This window comes from Choristoneura fumiferana, chromosome Z (genome assembly GCF_025370935.1).
Source record: "Choristoneura fumiferana chromosome Z, NRCan_CFum_1, whole genome shotgun sequence".
NCBI lineage: Eukaryota > Metazoa > Arthropoda > Insecta > Lepidoptera > Tortricidae > Choristoneura > Choristoneura fumiferana.
Genome location: NC_133472.1, coordinates 39,095,734 through 39,119,187, shown reverse-complemented (window position 1 = coordinate 39,119,187; position 23,454 = coordinate 39,095,734). Strand labels below are relative to the sequence as shown.

At 36.5% G+C, this 23,454-nt stretch overlaps 1 protein-coding gene and 1 long non-coding RNA gene across 2 annotated transcripts in view; one reads left to right on the top strand and one right to left on the bottom strand.

Annotated features, from left to right (window-relative positions):
- The window catches only part of sls (sallimus), a 124,632-nt gene that overhangs the window by 51,514 nt on the left and 49,664 nt on the right, over nucleotides 1–23,454 (top strand). Inside the window, exons 22-31 of the mRNA XM_074099591.1 lie at nucleotides 9,604–14,769; nucleotides 15,246–16,154; nucleotides 16,982–17,031; nucleotides 17,807–17,892; nucleotides 19,259–19,479; nucleotides 20,035–20,109; nucleotides 20,217–20,321; nucleotides 20,793–21,811; nucleotides 22,842–22,902; nucleotides 23,350–23,382. Coding sequence (XP_073955692.1) covers nucleotides 9,604–14,769; nucleotides 15,246–16,154; nucleotides 16,982–17,031; nucleotides 17,807–17,892; nucleotides 19,259–19,479; nucleotides 20,035–20,109; nucleotides 20,217–20,321; nucleotides 20,793–21,811; nucleotides 22,842–22,902; nucleotides 23,350–23,382 — 7,725 coding nt within the window. The remainder of the gene's footprint in view (nucleotides 1–9,603; nucleotides 14,770–15,245; nucleotides 16,155–16,981; nucleotides 17,032–17,806; nucleotides 17,893–19,258; nucleotides 19,480–20,034; nucleotides 20,110–20,216; nucleotides 20,322–20,792; nucleotides 21,812–22,841; nucleotides 22,903–23,349; nucleotides 23,383–23,454) is intronic.
- On the bottom strand, nucleotides 280–21,737 carry LOC141436600 (uncharacterized). The gene is made up of 2 exons (XR_012452315.1): nucleotides 21,649–21,737; nucleotides 280–2,690 (listed from the first exon to the last, which is right to left on the bottom strand). It is a non-coding gene; the product is annotated as an uncharacterized lncRNA (long non-coding RNA).

The window sequence follows — 23,454 nt, the reverse complement described above, 5'->3', positions numbered from 1 at the left end:
GCCATTGGACGCAAGTTCCCGCTTCAGCTTTATCCTTAAGCATGAGTCATCGTTTGTATCTCCAGTCCGTTTATTTGGCTTTTATCGAATAATAAGTTTCACATCTAACATAGCTTGCAAGCTGCGATGTGATTTGCGGCGTATCTAACAGCTACGACTAACTTTGTCCGCGTCCGCGTCCGCGTCACCGCGCAGTCGCGGCTCTCCGCTCCCGCTGCCGCTCCCGCGCCCGCGCCCGCGCCCGCGCCGCTCGTCCGCGACGGTATTCGGTTCCACAAAGTTACTCGTGGTTGTCGCCGCCGCGCCTCTCGCTCCGCTGTCAACTTCTGTCACAAAGAAACATAACAGTGCAATCCGCCGCTATGAGCGCGACGCCCTCGAAAGTACGCACGCATTACTTGCCTTGCCAGTTTCTATGTTTTGACATACACTGCCGATGTTGATGACCTAATATTTTCTGCAAGTACAAATCCGAATTGAATGAGATTTTATAGTTTAACGTTACAGTGATCTTTAACTTAGTTTGTTTTAAGTGCACGACATTGTTTAAAATTAAATTGTGTTGTATGTTTCACCTAATTGTAGGTAATTAAGTTATTAGGCGTGGCAGTATTTTTATCACTTAGTATTTTTAGTGCCTATCCATATTTAATAATATATTTATGAATTAAATTTTTGTATGTTACCTTTATGTGAAAACTGTTTAATAAATGCTATAAATTAATTAAAACTTCGCATTATTCAACATAAGGATAAAGACAAATATTTGGGTAGCCCGAATATGACAGACCGATAATCTACCTACCCTGCATTTTGGAGTATTTTAGGAAGATACGAGAAGCCCCGGACAGTACCTAGCGGTGATATTTACTACCATCATTGAACTTTCATATTTAGAAACATAACATAACACACCACACACCTACTCACACGTAGTTCTTGTTGTCCATCAAACGAGTGCTAATACCGGGCAACCGCATCCATTAAGGGATTGCGAAAAGCTAATTATTTCAATTAAACAATTGACTGTTTGAATTGCAACTTGTTAACTGCATTCTTTTACTTATTTTTGCTCTCTGTTAGATGAATATGTAAACTTAACCAAGTGCTAATGCCCGCGACTATGTGCGTGAAAAGACCATACTGAGTAGTTTTAGCTAGTACAACTAGCACGGCTAGTTTGCTTGTCGCACAAAATGTTTTTGCATCACCAATTATCAAAGAAATAATACACTGAACGACAAAGCCACCTGTACAACCATTTTCCACTTTTTCAGTCCACTTTTTAACTATTTCGGACCATTTTGGTGGCCGTAGTACCTATCTGATATTTCTCTTTGAAACATAATTACCTACATAAGTATATTATCAGTTACTATGCTCGCTAGAGTTACTAAACTGGTTGTGCATGAGGTCGCACCTATTCTATTCAATAGATAATAAAATAGACCCTTACTAATTTTACTTCGAGGATTACGATAGGTATGTTATTCACAACGTAATGTTTTGTTATAACTTCCTGGATTATCGACTTGCTTTCCAAGGAACTATGCTCTTTTTCACATTCAGAGCAAAGCTAATAATTAAATTTATCGTAATAAGTAGTAGGAATATGTTATATGTTTATTATGAGATGAGTTCCTAATTTTAATGTAAACACTGACTATTAGCTGATTTCATAAGAAGAAGAAGTTATAAAGAAATATTGTAATTCTAGTAAAATAGCTGTTCATCAATGAGCATGAATAAATAAATGACATAATAAGTAAAAGAATCATAAAGAAGAATGGACAGCTTCTGAAGGACTTTATGAAACATACATTAAATGAAGCTGAGAAGAAGTTGAACACTTTAGAGACTTGCCACGTTTAGTAAGTTAAGCATGTTAAATTGTTGTTAGAATTAGGTATTGTTTATTGTGACAAAACACTACAGTGTTCAGCTTCTTTTGAGATGAACTGTTATTCTTCTCAATTTGGCTTCAACGATTATTACCGAAGAATTGGAGGACTGAAGGGTGAAGGCTGGTAAAATACCAACAATTGCAACACATACATATCTCAGTTGGTATGAAAATATCAATCAACCCTTTTCAAAGATCAAATAAAGTACCATAGCGTAACCAAAATCGGCAAGAAATATTTTAAATTCTTCATAAGAATATTTACGACCTCAAATCAAGACAACCTCAACTAGAAGGCTTCTGATAGATGCTTGGTTCCCAATTTAACGAATCGCAATCCACATTGTATTTGCTCATATTGAATGATTATACGATTAAAAAAACAAGCATCTAAGAGAATCTTGCAATGTCAATTTGCACGAAGAACGATACCAAAAGAAAAATGTTAAAGAAAACTACTTACTGGTCTGTGATGATGTCTATGATATAATGAAAAAAGAAGATTAGCAATAACAGCATAGTAAACAAATATGGAAGTTGAAGAGTTTTTTAACCTGATTTAACCCTTCATAATTCTGTTTCCCAATCCTTACTCCTCAATCAATGCAACAGCTCAATAGACCAGATGTGACGAAGATGACGAGAAAGATGGACGTCAAGAGTTTCTGCTGAATGCCAGAATTGCCATCTCGGTGTCAGATTTGGTTCGAGTGTTGAATATATTTCATTTTTCCCACTGCATCGTCTGCTCGTCTCTTGTAAACAATCGTCCTACCCCTCCTTGAGTCTGAAAATAAAGAAAATATGCTCAAATCCATGTTCATCGAAACTTAATATGATTTAAGTTGTCAGTCGGATATTGATATGATATTACATTGAAACGTGGAATGATTATGTATCTGCAGAAGAAGAAATAATGTAATGTACGCTGTGTTTTCCAGAGAATAAGAAAGATAATCTTACAATTTTGAGGGACTGTTCTGTTACCCATTTGTTAAAAAGTTGAACAAAATATTGAATGATGTAGAGAGAAAAAGAAAATATAAGTATTTAGAGGGAAAGATAACATTCATTTGGAATACTCATAAAGAACAGAAATCGGGCAGCAGTAAGCGAGTACAAGCAAATTTATGTTTAAATGCAGTATGCAGCAAAAATACTTGGATGTTGTTTAATTTCAGAAAATTACCAACACTTTAGAAAACACAACTTTACTATTTATAGCTGTTTAAGTTAGAAGTAATACGATTGATTCTAAGCACTTCAATGCGGTTATAATGCACGTGTTTTGTTACGAAAACAGCAGAGCAATTTTGATAAAAAGTATGTCTGAAGCTTTGCATATTTTAGTGTTAATAATATTTAAGATCTGTAAATTAAATGTTTGATGGATGACGATAGAGTAACTTAAACACACAGATAAAAAATAACATGAAAATACGATGAGCCAAAATGGCAACTAATCTATCATGAATAGTCCATTGTGCGTGCCTGGATGGTACTGCATCTCATATTATATTTTTAGGCTTTAACTGGATAAATATTTGTAAAAAACAATACTCGATCCACTGAATTGATTGTCAGCTTAATCAGCCTATCTTTAGTACCTACAATTAAAATACTACAACTAGTTTTTCGTTTCTCAAAAATGTTTAGAGTTCTTATAATCTACGGACGAGAGAATTAAAGGTTGATCCCCAGACACTTTTGTAAGTTCAATGAAGTTACAACATGACATTTGATATTATAATAAATTTAAATTACCATTTTTGCTAAGTACGCCACTTATTCATACTTCCCACACATTACGTCCATGATGATGGCACGGTAGGTATCTACTAAAATACAATCTGGTACTTTGAACATAAGGTCAAAAGAATTGAATAGGTATCAAGGCAATAAAAGATACAAACAGAACATGTCAAAAGTATCATAGCGTATTGGTATAGGTACCAACAATTCTTTTGGACTTAACAGGTAGAACTCCATAAAATGTACTCCAACTTACTGCCTGAAAATTTGACCTTGAAAATGACTAGCCTATTAACGACACCTTATTTATCAACAGAAACAGACATTAGTATCTAATAATGCAATAAGCAAAATTAAGTAACGTTACTGTTGCTTGTGGATCCAAATGCACGCCAGCCAGTACCTACCATCCAAAACCTTGTCACCATCCAATATTGTTGGAATATCAACATGTTCGGCCAATCTTCTATGAAATACCTAAGTAAATAGAATCTATTTGGTTGTGTTTGGATGAAGCCTCGTATACCTCTCGTACCTAGATTATACGAATGCCGAACTGCCGCCTGCATTTTGTGTGAACACCCTTTACCAATCAGGGATCAAGAAAGGTGAGTTCTAAATATTGTCTCTTGCGTTCCTACTTGGTCAATCATTAGCTAGATAGAAATAGGTAGCGTACAGTGCTGTGGATTATGAGATCATCTTTGATGGTTCTTTTCGATCGACATATTATATGTGTTGATTGTATTCGTTTACTAGACGTATTTCCTAGATTGTACTTAGCAATTCATCTTTTCGATATACTCGTATAATTCCTCATAGTCCGTTCGCGTTAAGAATGCACTGAATCATCAATGTCCCGCCGGCCTAGCCACGCCCAATAACCAATCAATTCGTTTCTAATTAGAAAGTCAACAGTTGTGTCCTGTCTTTTATGTGCGAACTGAATTAAGTTGCACTGATGAGATGACTCACTGGTTTCTTAACGCGAACGAACTGTGTAGTTCGAATAAAATTTGCAAAAATAAAATCCAAGCATTTAATATTGACAGTTGGATTAACCTCATAATAACTTACTTAAAAACAATCAAAACAAAGTTATTTAAAAGCACTACCAGTAAAATAACAAAGCATACATTTTTTATCAATGTGAATAGCAACGATAAAGCAGTTCAACTAAAAAAGCTTTTATTTAGATTAGTTATAAAACGCGATGAACGATAAATTGATGGAAGGAATTAATGGGTATGAGATTAATGTCTAAAAACGGTACGAGATGGCGTGCTTTGATCTGTAATAATTCAAAATTTCCGACCCTTAGATACTGTCTGTACTGTCGGCCAATTCAATCTGATATCTACCTGTAAGAGCAACAAATGCGGGTAAACTTCTTAAGCATTGGGCAAAATGGTGGAGGTAATTTTGCCCACGTATTTTACTATAAAATAGATACGTAAATTCGCTTCTGCTCGTAGTGTATTGAATGTGAAATGCGTCTGAAAACGTCCAATACCTAATATTTTTTATTAACTGTAAAGACAAATTTCAAACACTTTTAGCATTCAGTTTGACTTGAATTTGGCCAATATATTGTGTAGATTAGATGAGCATGCAACTAAAGCCAACAAAAAGTACAATCAATAAATTAACAGTCAAAAAAATTAAATAGAAAGAACAAGATATATACCTTCTCACTGTTAAAGTTTTAGAAACACAGCAACACGCTTCTATTTATGAGTATAACTACGAACCTGACCTTGATAGAAGCCTTTGATATTTACCTATAAATATAAAAGCAAAAGGAGTATAAAAAGCAACTAGGAACAATGTTACGTACGACACACGGGCCATAAACATGGGTCTGTTTTATGTCCTCGATGTTGCGATGTCTATGGTTTATTCGAACACAAATCTATGTAATCTCGCAAGTCAGATATATCTCTCTCAGTGACAATAAGATAATAACACTGTCCTCTGAGGAGCCGAATCGGACCGATCGATACTCCAGGGTACAAAAGAAACCGGCAAGCCGGCAGAGTAGTTTGTGTGCTAGAAACGAGGTTACCTCGAAAATGAAGTCATGTTGATCCAAAACAGAACTGAATTAATGTACAGGGCTAGCTCAACATGCTGCGACAATTTTTATAGTTGTCATAATGTTGCGTATTTGAGTATACCTTCTTCCTACTGGGTTGATAAATTATAGCTATGAAAAAAGCTTTCTATCATATTGGGGCTAAAATCAAAATGCAAAAAAATGGTAATTTTGCCTGTATTGAGCCCACTAGGACCATGCACTTGCACCCTGGGCAAAGATGACCTTGAGACAGGCTGGAACATGTGAGTTAGCTATCAAGTATGGTGAGCGCTAATTGCTTTATTCGTCATTATACAATAGGGTACAGTCAAATGTAACCCATTAATTAGCACTTGCGTGGAGTCAAAGACATGTTGAAACGACCATTAGGCCTGTACCTACCTGGCAAATGTACGTCAAATTACATTATTGTGCAAACTACTAGCACAAAAATGAGTAAGCAATATAGTCGGCAAGTCTAATGAAGGCTGTAAACATGTAACGGAAAGAGTCCATATTAAAACTATGACATTAATATGCATTATCGGCCGTTTCTCACAGTGTAATACGTAATGGTCAATAAAGTAAGATTGTACCAGAGTAGTTAAAGAAACTGACAAACAAAAACGACGCGATCTTGCGCGCTGATGTTAATTTGATTCTAGACAGCGAACATGCTGCTCCTTTAATCTTGCATCTCTTTCTTTTACTGATCAGAACCAGTCACATGTAACAGGGCACACCTTCACTTTCTTTTGGACCACATAAAATACATTTTGTGACTGGACACAAATACAAAATAATGTTTTAAAAATAAAAAGTTACATTACCCTTGAGATGCTTGTACCCGTGTGGAGTCTGTCGTTGTTCAGTCGAAACAAAAAGAACAAAATTTGATTCGCGAATTTTTGCGAGGCTGCCAATCTGATTGGAGGAAATTTGACACACTGCCAATCTTTGCCGCTTCCATTCGAATTGTAGCTGGGCAGGCTTGATGCTCAATTTGAAGAGTTGGACAAGATATAATAATCATAATGACTCAACGTGTAGGTCCTCTGCCAGACACATACTCTATAAGCCCTGATACTGAATGTCACTGCTTGGTAAAAGAACTGTTGACTCTACAACTCCCTGAAATGCACATTGTATACGCGCCGAATTCGTAAACATAATGCAACAATATCTGGGAAACGAAGGACAACAGCGAGAAAACGCGACGTCGCAAATACTAGAACGTTGCTATAAGTATGGTAAATTTTTATCAGATCATTCTCAATACTAGAAACATACATTAAAGTTAAACAGAAGATGATTGATTGTCACTCACCGAATGTTATATTGGTTTCAATAGCTTATTGTAAATAATACAGGGTGAAATTTTGAACGTGATACAAAATTAGTGTTTCAAGCTCAGTTGAAGCTGGACTATATATAACGCATTAACTAATAATTTATTGAATCAGGTGTTACTTTGCGGAAAATTTGTTGAAATTAGTCTGATAAAATTTGTGATTTTCATACATTGCTGCAAATTTTACTGATCAGAATATACCTTACAAAGACATTCAACAAATGAGTTAATACATTATACTGACTAGCATACTAATACTAATTTTGTATCACATTCAAAATTTCACTCTGTAGATTGGAATAGGTAAAAGCTGATGATGGCCTATAGCTTTTCCAAACCAGAAAATATATGTAAAACTATATTACGTCGGCTTACTGAAAGAACTAACCAATAAACACAAAACGCGGAGAAAAGCAGTCAATGAGTATTAATTCACGAAATCACTTGTAACATGAAAACTAAGAAAGTGTTGATAAACAAGCAAATACTTCTGAATACTTAGTTAAAGCACAGTAAAATATTTAATTTGGACGATTTTCATATTTAAGCTTGTAATTAAAAGCTTACTTTTGTCACTATAAGTTTTGTCAAAACTTAAAGGGTTTAGCAGGCTAAGGAAGGACATGTGGCCCCTGTGAGGAATAGTTGAATTGGTGAATGTCAATTGTTTGTCGCCTCATAACTAGTAATCACTCCAACTTTCAGTCCTCCATCTTGAACTGTCACAGAGATAATGTCAAAAATGTGTCTCCTAAACATTTTTTTTCAAACTCGTTTTCTCCTAATCCATAGCAGCTAAAGCATCGAAAGAAAATCACAGCTACGTGGTTTGAGTGGAAGTATACCTTACAATTTTAATAATATTTTAAACGTGAAAATAAAAATAAAAAATGCCAATTTATTTTTTAACACCTTCTTTTAACAAGTTTTTTTGAAGGTACAACTATGAAAAAAAATCATATAAGCTGCAAATATTAGTAGCTACTACCATACGAAAAATCAATTGATAATAATTGGTGCAACATAATACTGAAAAAAATAAAAACCTAGCGAAAGTATTCAAACACAGCAGCAGTTCAGTAACCTTTTGTGACAGCCATACGTCAAATTGAAAAGAATACACTCTTTGTTGCTAGGCAACGAACATGAAACTTTAAAAGCGAACCTTCAGAAGGCTACAATCTTGATACTTGAATACTTTCGTTAGTTTTTAATTTTTCTTGTATGTTGCACCAATTATAATTAATTGATTTTTCGTATGGTAGTAGCTAATACTATTTGCAATTTATATGTTTTTTTTTTTCATAGTTGTACCTTCAAAACAACTTGTTAAAAGGTGTCCAAAAATAAATAGTATTTTTTATTTATTTCTCACGTATAAAATATTAATAAAATTGTAAGGTATATACTCCCACTCAAACCTCATAGCTGTGATTTTGTTTCGATGCTTTAGCTGCTATGGATAGAACGAGTTTGAAAAAAAATGTTAAGGAAACATATTTTTGACATTATCTCTGTGACAGTTCAAGATGGAGGACTGAAAGTTGGAGTGATTACTAGTTATGAGGCGACAAACAATTGACATTCACCAATTCAACTATTCCTCACAGGGGGCACATTACCTTCCTTAGCCTGCTAAACCCTTTATTTATGTACTAATTGCCGTGTTAAATTAGATTTACTTTTTTCATGACACTAGCACAAAAACAAAAGGAAAACGAGAAGACTACACGAAATTACCTATTCAACATACAGCCAGAACTAAAAATAAAATAAAAAATATTATAAACACATGCTGAGTTTCACGAACTTCAATTAGTCGGCAACAGTTGCCGGTTAATTTAAATCGTCTGAAATGTTGGCAACGTAATGTGCGATTAAATTTAACGCTTCACATCAGCCAGTACTTACTGACAAATAATGAAAAGAGTAGTTGACCGTCAAAATTAAACATAAAGTAAGCTTTTAATATCTTATTAGATCAGGGACTCAATAAGAGCTCGTTACACCATACTCCGAGGAGTTCCTAATATTTAATGTGACACATATTTACTATGGAGATGTCTCATTTATTCGAAACAATTTAATGATGCGGTACCACAGATATCGGTCACAACAAATACCAGGGGTTCACCAGAATAGGTCATAGACAGAATGGCAAGTAAAGAAATGTATCTGAGCGATTTTGAATAGTTCACAGTTCAAGATGGTAAGCAATAGCAATACAAAATAAAATGAAATAGATAAAATAATATGCTGCTGACACGCGTACAGGTAACTCCTCTCACTTACTCGTAACCACAAGCCAAACGTTGCAGTAGTAGCACGAACTAATGATTTAGATTGCATGATACTTCCAGCCAGAGTTTCAAGTAAGTATTTGCTTTTCGTTAACATAACTTAATCTAATTTGTCATCTCTCTCAATATTTCAAAGCAGTGTCATATTTTAATTTATTTCGCCCAACACGTACTCCTCTCCTTAGATGGTCTTTAAAACCACAATTCTTTGTATTTACAGAATCGCGTACGGTTATTTCACGAAAAACTTTCCAAGAAAAGACTGGTGTTGATCAGTATACGTCTGAAGATGGTACAACAACTAGCAGAACTTCCTATCAGTCAACAGAAGAGTCCAATATTTTGAGGCTGGAAAATGTTCAAGATATTCAAACCAAGCGTACTGCAACGACTGTACCCTGGCGAAAGAAAAGCGAGGTTCTGACCCAAGAAATTATTGAGGTCCAGCAATTGGAAAATAGGAATTGGCGCAAACCACGTCAACTTGTTGAAGAGCAACAAAAAACAATCCAACAAGTCACTTACAGTGAAGATGCTAACATACTATCAGTCAACAACAGAGAGACCGTAGATCAAACTTCCTTACAAGAAAAACAGGCACTTGAAACTAAACATTGGCGAAAACAAAGAACTGAAAAGAAACAACAACAAGAATCATTTTTGACCACAGAGGACAGTAATTTGCTCGATGTACGTAAACAACAAACTACTGAAGAAACAGATATAAAAAAACTGGAAACCAAGAGTTGGAGAAAACCACGTCCTGAAGAGCCCAAAACTCTAGATAGAACTATCACAGAAGATTCTCAAATTTTGAAGATAGATAAAACCGAGCTAATAGCTGAAACAACAGATGAGACGCAACTTGAGACCAAGCATTGGCGTAAACCGAAAACTACAGAAAAGCCAAAGTTCTTGGAAAATAGAACCACCGTGGAAGACAGCAACATATTAAAAGTAGATGAATCATTAACCATTGATCGCATTACTAAAGATGAACAACCAGAAACTAAACATTGGAGGAAACCTCGAACAAAGGAGACACCCGTTCAATCTGAAACTGTAACAGATTCTGAAGATTCAAATATGCTAATAGTTGACAAGAATATTGACACCGTTGAGAAAGCGGGCAAAGAACCTCTTGAGCCAAAACAATGGCGAAGACCTCGATCTGAACCAAAACAACAACCTGAAGAAGCACAGCAACAAGAAACATTACCTGTAGCTCCAAGGCGAAGGTCTTCAGCTTTCCAAGAGCAAAAACCGGAAGCGGTACCGTGGACTCAAGAAAGCATTAAATTGCGCCCCACTAAAGTGGAGAAAAAAGGTATCGTGAAAGAAAAATTGGAAGATGTAACGTTGAAACAGGTTAGAAAAATGTCGGTAGAAACTATGGTTATAGAAGAATCTCTTACACGTGAAGAAGACACCGTTATTTTGAAGATACCAGCTGAAAACATTGAGGAAGAATCTAAACCAGATGAAGTAACATGGCGTACTGGTAAAAGACGTCCTAAGGAAGAACAACCAGTTGAAGAAGTTGTGCTTAAACCCGTACCGAAACAGAAAATAGTTGAAAAAGAAGAGAAACCGGAAGAAGTACAGCTGAAGCCAGTCAAGAAAGAGAAACCTGTTGAAGAATCTAAACTAGAGGAAGTGACATGGCGCACCGGTAAAAGACGTCCTAAGGAAGAACAACCAATTGAAGAAGTTGTGCTTAAGCCTGCTTCTAAACAGAAGCCGGTTGAAGAAGAAGAGAAACCGGAAGAAGTACAACTGAAGCCAATCAGAAAAGAAAAACTAATTGAAGAATCTAAGACAGAAGAAGTCACATGGCGTACTGGAAAGAGACGTCCTAAGGAAGAACAACCAATTGAAGAAGTTGTGCTTAAGCCCGTTCCTAAACAGAAATCAGTTGAAAAAGAAGAGAAACCGGAAGAAGTACAACTAAAGCCAATCAGGAAAGAGAAACCAGTCGAAGAACCTAAACCAGAGGAAGTTACATGGCGCACTGGTAAGAGACGTCCTAAGGAAGAACAAACAATTGAAGAAGTTGTACTTAAGCCTATCCTTAAACAAAAGTCGGTTGAAGAAGAAAAGAAACCAGAAGACGTACAGCTGAAGCCGATTACGAAAGAAAAACCAATTGAAGAATCTAAACCAGAAGAAGTCACATGGCGCAGTGGTAAGAGACGTCCTAAAGAAGAACAACCAGTTGAAGAAGTTGTACTTAAGCCTATTCTTAAACAAAAGTCAGTTGAAGAAGAAGAGAAATCAGAAGACGTAGTGCTGAAGCCGGTTAAGAAAGAAAAACCAATCGAAGAATCTACGCCAGAAGAAGTAACGTGGCGTACTGGTAAGAGACGGCCTAAAGAAGAACTACCAGTTGAAGAAGTTGTACTTAAGCCTATTCCTAAGCAAAAGCAGCTCGAAGAAGAGAAACCAGAAGAGGTTCAACTTAAGCCTATTAGAAAGGAAAAACCAATTGAAGAATCGAAACCAGAAGAAGTCACATGGCGTACTGGTAAGAGACGTCAGAAGGAAGAACAACCAGTTGAAGAAATTCTGATTAAGCCTACTCCTAAACAGAAACCAGTCGAAGAAGAGAAGCCAGAAGTTGTTCAACTTAAGCCTATAAAGAAGGAAAAACCATCTGAAGAATCTGAACCAGAAGAAGTTAAATGGCCAACAGGCAAGAGGCGTCCCAAGGAAGAGCAACCAAAGGAAGAGGTTGTACTTAAGCCTGTACTAAAACAAAAGCCATTTGAAGAAGAGAAACCAGAAGAAGCACAACTTAAGCCTATGAGGAAGGAAAAACCGATAGAAGAGTCTGAACGGGAAGAGGTAAAATGGCCAACAGGCAAGAGGCGTCCCAAGGAAGAGCAACCAAAGGAAGAGGTTGTGCTCAAACCTGTACCAAAACAAAAACCAGTTGAAGAAGAGAAACCAGAAGAGGTACAACTTAAGCCTATTAGGAAGGAAAAACCGATTGAAGAGTCTGAACCGGAAGAAGTTAAATGGCAAACAGGCAAGAGGCGTCCCAAGGAAGAGCAACCAAAGGAAGAGGTCGTGCTTAAGCCTGTACCAAAACAAAAGACAGTTGAAGAAGAGAAACCAGAAGAAGCACAACTTAAGCCTATTAGGAAGGAAAAACCGATAGAAAAGTCTGAACCGGAAGAAGTTAAATGGCCAACAGGCAAGAGGCATCCCAAGGAAGAGCAACCAAAGGAAGAAGTTGTGCTCAAACCTGTACCAAAACAAAAACCAGTAGAAGAAGAGAAACCAGAAGAGGTACAACTTAAGCCTATTAGGAAGGAAAAACCGATAGAAGAGTCTGAACCGGAAGAAGTTAAATGGCCAAAAGGCAAGAGGCGTCCCAAGGAAGAGCAACCCAAGGAAGAGGTCATGCTTAAGCCTGTACCAAAACAAAAACCAGTTGAAGAAGAGAAACTAGAAGAAGTACAACTTAAACCTATAAGGAAGGAAAAACCAATCGAAGAAACTAAACCAGAGGAAGTAACATGGCGCACTGGTAAAAGGCGTCCTAAGGAAGAACAACCAATCGAAGAAGTTGTGCTTAAGCCTGTTCCGATGCAAAAACCGATTGAAGAAGAAAAGAAACCGGAAGAAGTTCAACTGAAGCCAATCAGAAAAGATAAACCAATTGAAGAATCTAAACCAGAAGAAGTTCAACTTGAAGAACAGGTGAAAATAGTAACCGGTAAGAGGCGGCCCAAGGAAGAGCAGCCAAAAGAAGAGGTTGTGCTCAAACCTGTACCAAAACAAAAACCAGTTGAAGAAGAGAAACCAGAAGAGGTACAACTTAAGCCTATTAGGAAGGAAAAACCGATTGAAGAGTCTCAACCGGAAGAAGTTAAATGGCCAACAGGCAAGAGACGTCCCAAGGAAGAGCAACCAAAGGAAGAGGTTGTGCTCAAACCTGTACCAAAACAAAAGCCAGTTGAAGAAGAGAAACCAGAAGAGGTACAACTTAAGCCTCTTAGGAAAGAAAAACTGATAGAAGAATCACAACCCGAAGAAGTTAAATGGCCAACAGGCAAGAGGCGTCCCAAGGAAGAGCAACCAAAGGAAGAGGTTGTACTTAAGCCTGTACCAAAACAAAAGCCATTTGAAGAAGAGAAACCAGAAGAAGAACAACTTAAGCCTATGAGGAAGGAAAAACCGATAGAAGAGTCTGAACGGGAAGAGGTACAATGGCCAACAGGCAAGAGGCGTCCCAAGGAAGAGCAACCAAAGGAAGAGGTTGTGCTCAAACCTGTACCAAAACAAAAACCAGTTGAAGAAGAGAAACCAGAAGAGGTACAACTTAAGCCTATTAGGAAGGAAAAACCGATTGAAGAGTCTGAACCGGAAGAAGTTAAATGGCCAACAGGCAAGAGGCGTCCCAAGGAAGAGCAACCAAAGGAAGAGGTCATTCTTAAGCCTGTACCAAAACAAAAGACAGTTGAAGAAGAGAAACCAGAAGAAGTACAACTTAAGCCTATTAGGAAGGAAAAACCGATAGAAGAGTCTGAACCGGCAGAAGTTAAATGGCCAACAGGCAAGAGACGTCCTAAGGAAGAGCAGCCAAAGGAAGAAGTTGTGCTAAAGCCTGTACCAAAACAAAAACTTGTTGAAGAAGAAAAGCCAGAGGAAGTGCAACTTATACAATCTGAAAAGGAGCCAGTAGAAATCCAAGATGAAGTAGTCATTACAACTGACCGGTCAGAAAAGAAAATTGTGAAAAAAGCAAAGAAAGTTGAAAAATTGACAATTGAAGAAGTAAAATTAGAGAAGCAAGAAAAGCCTGAGCCAGAAGTAAAAGAAGAACCAAAATTAGAGGAAACTCAACCTAAACCTAAAAAAGAGAAAAAAATCACCAAAAAAACAAAAGCAATAGAAGAAGTTAGTTTTGAGACCGTGATATTAGAGAAACAAGACAAACCTGAGCCTGAGATTGAAGAAATAGAAGAGGTCATTGAAGAACCTCTTCCACAGGAGATACCGGAAGAAGTTACCGAACCGAATAAAAAAGAGAAAAAGGTCAAAAAGGCACGTTCCATTGAAGAAGTTAAAATCGTAACCAAATTTACAGAAGAACAGGAGAAACCAGAACCCGAAATTGAACAAGAAGAGGAAATTACTACAGTTATTACCAAACGACGGGAAGAGAAACCTGTTAAAAAACCTCAGCCTGAAGAAAAGCCAGAGAAACCCGAAGCAATCGAAAAGGACAAAAAGGTCAAAAAAGTGCGTATCGAGGAAGTTAAAGTAGAAACAGAAATCATAGAAAACCAAAAAGAACCTGAGCCAGAAATTGAAGAAGAAGTTACAACAATTGTGAAAAAACAAAAGAAGATTAAAACCAAGAAGACTGATAAGAAGGGTAAGCTCAAACTAACATGTATAATATCCTTATTCTTGTACATAAATATGACGTCAACTACTCGTATTAAAATAAACGAAAGGCGTCGATGTGACCCACTAAGTCCAGGTTGAGTAAAGTATAGTATAATATTATTGTTGACATATTTCTGAACAGATGCATGGCTGGCATTTGATTATGTAGTTCAGCAATTTTCACTTTTTTTTTCTGATAATCGATAATTGGAGGACATTTTAATGAGACGTTTAATAAAATTATATCCAAAGTTCACACACAATCTTACAAACACTTTATATTAGTCGTTAGGGCTTAGTTCAAAATGATACGTTGTGTATCTTGACAATGAATTTAAACTAAACTGGTTGCATGTAAGTAGCTTCTGATCATTGTGCTATTTTATTGTATAACAATACAAGCTATAGTCAACAGCGACTAAGATACTAGTGACACAAAATTAACAGACACCTATTTTACAGAAGTTGGCCCGATAATTATTGAACCCATAAAAGCGATGAATATTCCAGAAAATAGCGATGTTGAGTTGTTTGTGTCTTACGAAGCATCTGACGACCAGAAAGTGTCATGGTATTGCAACAATAAACCCCTTGAGCCAAGCGACGATTGTATTCTACAAACTGAATCTGGCCATTCCCGTATAAAAATCAAATCTGCAGATAAAAAGAAAGTAGGAAAGTTTGAAGTTGTTATTCAGAGTAATAACATGGTCACCAAATCGGCGAGCACTGTTAAAATTGTCAAGCCTTCTGATGAACAAGAAATAATACCACCAGTATTCATTCGTCCTATACACTCGAAGCAAGTCACAATAGGTGCGATTGAATTATTTGAAACAGAAGTAAAATCCAGTCCAAACGCATCATTTCAATGGTTTATCGGCACTAAGGACGTCGTTTCGTATGCAAAAGAAAATAAGTTAAAAAGCATTTACGTTACGACTAAGGACAACGTGTCTTGCTTGTGTATTGAAAACATGACTCCAGATTTAGTAGACGTTATTACTTGTCGCGCTGAAAATTTTGCTGGGTCAGTATCTTGCTCAGCCTCATTAGTGTCTCTGGATGAAACTGTAGAAACAGTAGGATGCGCACCGGAAATTATAGAACCTTTGCAATCAGCTTTAATTATGGATGGTGAACCAATAGCGTTGTCGTGTAAGGTTAAAGGAGTTCCTTGGCCGAAAATAGACTGGTACCAAGATAAAAAAATACTTGAACAGGCGAGAGACGTAGCAGTAGCTCGTCAAGAGTCCGGTTTATGTGAATTGAACATTAAAGAAGCATTCCCAGAAATGTCGGGCACATACGAGTGTGTGGCGACCAATGTTTACGGAAGTTGCGTCACCGAATGTATTGTAACCGTGGAAGGTAGTGAAGTGGTTCCAGCTTATGACTGCATGTTATATTTTAAGCATAAATGCATGAAAAAGACCAGTAGAATGCTAATTATATTAGCAATAATAGCACCTGTTTTTGTATCACAGACCGACATATCACAAACAATACACATGCCATGCATCTGTGTAGAACGTATTTCGCAGGAATTTAAACTTTATTACAGTTGTAATTGACGTTTTACGTGTACCACGTAAAGCTGCTGTGATTTGGTTTACAGTAACAAATGGTTTTGAACTGAGCAAACTACATCAGTAGAATTTGTGTTAAGTGCTTCTTTCATATGAAATGTCACGATTTGGATTTTTAGAGCACCATTCAGAGAATGTTCATCTACTTATTGTGAAGTACAACAATATTAATAGCATAGTTCATGTTTTAAGTTAAGGCATCCCGTTTTCAAGCTAAGTCCATGTTGCTGTGTCAGTGGACGGTGCTTGAAACTTGACAGCTTCTTGAATGTTAACCGCAAAAACATATACTTTTGTATTGTAAATGTTGTCAGAAATGTATGCTATAGCTTTGAGAATACACTAGAAGTTAACGGAGCCAATATTAATTTATGTCTAACGTATGGGCTCATTCAAAAAATTAAAAAAACTATTATTTATTTGTACATCCTCAAGCTATGCATATATTAGACAGCAAAATTAAATAATGAATAGTTCCTTTTATTGATTAATTATTACGTCAATTGCGTAAGTACATCAATAATAAGGAGTTATCGGCCTCTAGATATATTTTTAAGGGATCGCTTATGTTTGTTTTGCCGTTTATTAATTATTTTCACTACGTTTCAGCTTATGAGTATGTGCCAAGTGCATCGGAAGAGGATATCTTGAGCGATGAGGTGAGGCATTATACAGAAACAAAAGAAAATTTTAACTGCGGCTGAGTCGAGCCACGTTACAGAGAAAAATACAATCAGGATAGACCCAAATTGAATCAAAACAAAAAAACTAGCATGCATAGAAATTTGATAAAAAGGCCAAATGAAAAACCAAAAGTCCACTTATATAGACAGTAGATATTATATTTGGATGATAATCTTATCCAGTAAACACCGTGTTATTTTCGATTTCCGTCAATTTTAAGGGATTTTCTATTCTACTTACAGGTCAAATGAAGTTAATTTCTCGAAAACACTAATGACCTTACCCTTAGGTACTACTTTAAAGATTATAAGGGATGAAAATAATTTACCTTTTACGCGCGGTAAACAGTGTAAATGATAAAGAATGGAATTAAGAAATTCTAGTATCACCTTTTTTTCGGTTTATATAAACTTAGTTCATACATACCCGTACATGGCAAAGAAAAGGTTAAAAAGAAAAGGTTATAGGTTAAAAAGTAAAATTGTTTAATGCATTTATTCTATTCTATTCTAAATAAAATAAGGCAATATCAAGTGCGTCAAGTTTGTCAATATACAATTTAAAAATAAACATTAACTACTGTATTTTTTTAAGTTAGCCAAAAAAATGATTTCCAGGTAGTTTTAATCAGTTTACTGGGCAATTTATCAAAGTTAACCGAAATCTAAAAACACCCTGTAATATCAACTCAAGAGCTTGAAAAGTGTTTTACAAAAAAACAATTCTTTAAAATATAACTTATATTTTCAGAAAACGAGTGATCTTGAGGAATTTGCTCCGCGCATTGTTAAGGCGTTACCAACAGTCATCTCCACGACGGAGGGAGAACTCACCAGGTAACCTTATGATGAGTCAGTCAGTTTTTGTAGACTGTGGTTCGCCTCGCCTGTGCAGTATTACAACAAGCCAAAGCCATTTAGTAATTTTTGAGTTGAAATGAACACAATCGGTTCGGTATAAAAGGAGCTCGGCTGTAATTTCCCATCAATTATAAATACATTTATTGATTATGATAGTTACATGAATTTTGGTGCTATATTTTATAATATTTCATATTCAATTAAAGACTACACTTATTAATGCATGGATAGAATTTTCACGTTGTAATTTGTATGATAAAAAAAGCCGTGGTGGCCTAGTGGTTTGACCTATCGCCTCTCAAACAGAAGGTCGTGGGTTCAAACCCCGGCTCGCACCTCTGAGTTTTTCGAAATTCATGTGCGGAATTACATTTGAAATTTACCACGAGCTTTGCGGTGAAGGAAAACATCGTGAAGAAACCTGCACTAACCTGCGAAGCAATTCAATGGTGCGTGTGAAGTTCCCAATCCGCACTGGGCCCGCGTGGGAACTATGGCCCAAGCCCTCTTGTTCTGAGAGGAGGCCTGTGCCCAGCAGTGGGACGTATATAGGCTGGGATGATGAATTTGTATGATACTTATTTAATTAAGGTATTATGTACTTCAACTAAAGAACTAGACTAGACTAGAAACCTATAAATTATTAAGCGTTAAAATTAAAATAAATACTTATACATACGTATTTATTTATTTATTAAATTTAGAAATTTCATACATTATAATTATCAGTTTAACTCGTAACCCTAACCGAGAACGGAGCAATGTGATGATTAAACTGATTTAATGTGCGATTATTTAAAAATTAAATAAAAAGATACCTATATGTTTCATATCTCAAATACATCTATGATGTCAGACCATTTTTAACACAAAATAATTTATAGTTTACGAGTTATGAGTTCAGCCGTCAACGGTACGCAATTAACTTAATTTAGACATTTGATATCGCAGTTGCAATAACCTACTTAACCAACAAAAAGTTGGAAAATCCCCGGCTTTGTCACTTCAAAGTTCAATATCTCAAAAACAGCTAAACCGATTTTCATGAAACATATCTAAGAACCATCGCTAGAAAACCCAATTTCAAAGAAAAAAAACGCATTTAAATCGGTCCACCCGTTTAAGAGCTACGGCACCACAGACAGACCGACAGACAGACACAGAGACACATAGCGGTCAAACTTATAACACCCCTCTTTTTGCGTCGGGGGTTAAAATTTTTTTCCACCAGTAGTGTTATTACCAGTGTCAGTTAGTGTAGTTAATTCCAATTAGATTCCGCAATATGGCCACACCGCACAGAGTAACAGTTAGGCATTATACTTAAGTTATTTGCTCGCAGGTTGGAAGCAAAGGCTGTAGGTATACCGAAGCCCCAAATAAGATGGTACAAGCACGGCCTAGAAATCATCCAGTCCCAGGAATACCAAATAGAAGAAATGGACGACGGAACGTCGATTCTGATTATTCCCGAAGTTTACCAAGATGACACTGGTGAAATCAAATTTGAGGCTTATAACCATCTCGGCGTGACCTCGACTATCGCCGCCTTGTCGGTTGAGAGTTAGTCAACATTCATGTTATAAATCCTAACGCTTATCTTCTTTACTAAGATTTTTCTTATCTTTCAGTTCACAGGTGGTGCAGGATACCCGTCATGAGCAAAATGACCGTGATTAATTGTTCAGTGTTAACCCCTTTCCCATGTGTCCTTTATCTCACAAAACTATCTATCTTTATTTACATTTGTCATTGTGTTAAATTTGCCGCACAGAGTTCTCTTGTATTTCTATCCAAGAGACTCCTCATACAAATTACGTCACTCGATAAAACATCCATTTCCCCACGAATTTTGATACAGTCATCTACAATACTTTCTTCCACATCATACATCCACAAATTGTTCCTTGAAGCAGTTACATGAACAGCTTCAAACAGAACTACTGATCTACAACGATTTTTAATAGTGTTTAAATAAATGCTTAATAATACTCCAATGTATTATGTAGGTACAATTTTGGAGACCACAAAAAAGATTATTTTTGATTCGACAACAATTTACAGTGGAATAAATTCTTTTGACGTTTATCAAGGATTAATGTTAATAATCCGTTGTAGGTATCATCGGTACAAAGGAATACCGCAAACCGGAGTGGGTCACACATATGGAGGAGTTGCAAGCTGCATTAAAAGGTAAATTTATATTTAAACGAACATGACCTCAGTGCAAATTTTCATTATAATGAAACATATATTAGAAGTACATGTAGTAAGTTTCTAACATTTATATCATTTCGCAGCTACTCAGGCGGTCCCGACATTTGTTAAGGAAATATTAGGTGAACGAGTTCACGAAGAGGAAGTTGTGAAATTCGAAGCCCTTTATAGCGGAAATCCAACACCAGGTGAGGATTCAATTAAAACCGAATTTTAAGGTTTTATAAACCATACTTAAAATATAAACGACTTTAAAAGTTATGTGGCCGCAGGCGACAATTCGCTTGTAAATGGGTCGGTCAACTTTTTAGTGCTGTTATTCTGTCCTGTAACTCAGGAGACATCAATGATACGCTTTGATATAAAAATGTTTACAATTCATTCTATTCGTACGCCGCCATGAACGAATTACCTTAAAACTGTCTAACTATTAGTGGATTCGCACCTCATAAAGTCGTACTTTTAATAGGTAACTCAAGAGATGTTACCATGGCAACAAGCTACACTAAAAAGTTGATTAACCCAAATAACAGCACGTACAGGTGATTGGAGAACAAAGTAGTTAATGAGTCAGACTACAACATTTGAGGTTTATGGGTTTGATTACCATAATTAAGTTGAAGATATACTTATTAATGATATTAATTACTTCATTACAGAAATCCTGTGGTACAAAGATGACAAAGTCATCCGAACTGATGATGTATTTACGATAGATAACAAAGAAAACCGTACTTGGTGCTCATTCAAAGCTACTCAAGCTACCCAAGGCACATATATGTGCAAAGCTGTTAGTGATATCGGAATGGCCATAACTAAGGCTAAATTACAGGTGTTCAAGGCAGGTGAAGTCATTAAAAAAGCTAAAACTGTTAGAGAAAAAACAAAACTCGAGAAGACAGTGAAGCGAGAGAAGGATGTTGTTGAAAAAGAAAAAGCCAAACCCGTAGTAGAAGAAGTAGAAGCTACAGTAACTGAAGAAATACACGAAATCGAGGAGCCAAAACCAATTAAGAAAGTGGATAAAGAAAAAGCTACAGTTAAACTTACATCAGCCGAACACGTCGAAACCGTCGATGTAGCTTCCTATAAAAAGGTTGATAAGAAAGAAAAACCATCGCCCAAACCAGAAACTGTTCATCCAGCTGTAACACCACTTGAACATATCGTGTCTTCGCAACAGCAAAAAGAAGAGACGGCTCAACCATTTGAGAAGAGTCCACTTGAGGTTCAGAAAGGTATCATTAAAACAGTTGAATCTGACTCTAGAATGGTAGCTGAGATCAACGAATTACTTGAAGTTATCAATGCGAGAGAGTTCGGCCCTGGCGAATCGCCCTTGCGGGAACTAGCTAAGATTGGTTACATGCTGAGGAGTGGCGTGACCACGGAAGAGATAGAAAGTCTTTATGATTCTCAGTATTTCCCAGCTTTGCGTGTGCCACAATCTCAATCGGCTTTAGTGCAGTTAGTTGAACGGCAAGGCCACGGTGCTCTAATCACAGAGGTACTCACCGAAGAAACCACACAGGATGAAGATATTATAGCTGCGAAGGTCGGCTTCCGCGCTTTCCTTAAGATGGTGGAAATGAAGCACAGCTCAGTCGAAGAAGTTATTGCACATTTTTACCCGGAGGACTTCAAACCACGATCCTGGGAACAAAGAGAAGCACAGGAGGTAATTGAATAACTATTTTAACTGCTAAAAACCGGCTCCCAGCAGCCTGTCAAAAACCCTTGAGTGGCAAGCGACCGGCTCTCGGTCGTTGGCGGGTGTCGTATTTCACTAATAAATATAAAGTTAGACGTATATCTGGTTTGCTTATTCTTGCAAAATGCGTTCATAAATAGATAAGGATGCCATTTATTAACGGCTGCGACAACACTACGGAAGAAATTTCGTTCTATCGTTTACTCAAGTTTCACTGTGTGGCCGCTGCCGTGCGCTGGTATTTTTGGAAAACTCGTATTATACTATTATTTGCTATTGAAAGACTATAAAAGGGCTTTGTTTCGTAAACAATTATTATCCTCATTTAATACATGACTGAGAAAATGGTTATCAGATATTTGATAATGAATAATAAAGTTCACAGGAAATGAAGGTCATTCATTGTTATTTAATTAGATATGCCATTTTATGCTTAACTATCACTGTAAGGCATATATATAACATTAAAGTGATATTTTTTGGGGACTTTATTATAATATTCGCGAATTCGCGAAATGAATTCGTAGGTGTCATTGTCACTCAAGGGAGATTTTTCAAAATGGCTGCGCCACTTGACAGTAAATTTTAAATATGGCGCCACCGCTCCAAGGTATCAGTCATTTACGTTTAGTAGCTGTGGTAGTCTAAAATTTTTTTTGTTGGTAAAAACTAGCCAAGTCTCAAGACTTGCATTGCATTACATCCGAAGCTAAATAACTTAGCACTTATATATAGATCTCAATTCTTTTACCGGCGAAATCAACGATGATGCATATTTTTAAAATTGCCTCTCATTTCTATTTATTTTTTGATGAGATTTATTTTACAAGATAGACCAATAGAAATACACAATTAATAAATAAGAATCATCCGACGCAGGCGCTATTCGAGTGTGACATTCTATTGAGACAAACCGTTGATTAAAATATTTGCTAATGTAAATAATTACTATATTATGGTCTTAATTCGAACTTATTAACGGGGACTTGTTGTACAGGTTATCGTGGAATCGTCAACCGAACACGTTGCAGAAACACGTACTACAAAGGTCATTAAAGGTACGTAACTAAATAATATTGGTTAGTAGGTACATTGATAAAAAAGAGGCAAGTAAAACATTAGAGAAAATTGTATTCAAAAATAAATGGAAATAAGCAATGGAATACATGGAAAAATAATTGGCAAAAAAGTTATACTTCATATTTTTCATCATCATCATCATCATCATCAGCCCGAAGACGTCCACTGCTGGACAAAGGCCTCCCCCTTAGAACGCCACAATGAACGACAATTTGCCACTTGCATCCACCGGTTTCCCGCTACTCTCACGATGTCGTCAGTCCACCTGGTGGGAGGCCTGCCAACGCTTCGTCTTCCGGTTCGGTTTTCGTTTTCGGACTTCATATTTTTAGGGATGTATAAGTTCCAATTCAAATGTAAGGAATTACTGGCAGATTGAAAATAGGTTTTGTTTCGCCGTAATAATGTTTTATTTCTTTGTCTAGATGAAACGGTTGTCCAAGAAGAGCAGGTGCTAGGTAAGTTACCTTTGTTACATTTTCTATCATCTTACTGAGTTGAAAAAAATATTACTTTCATATTTATCTGGT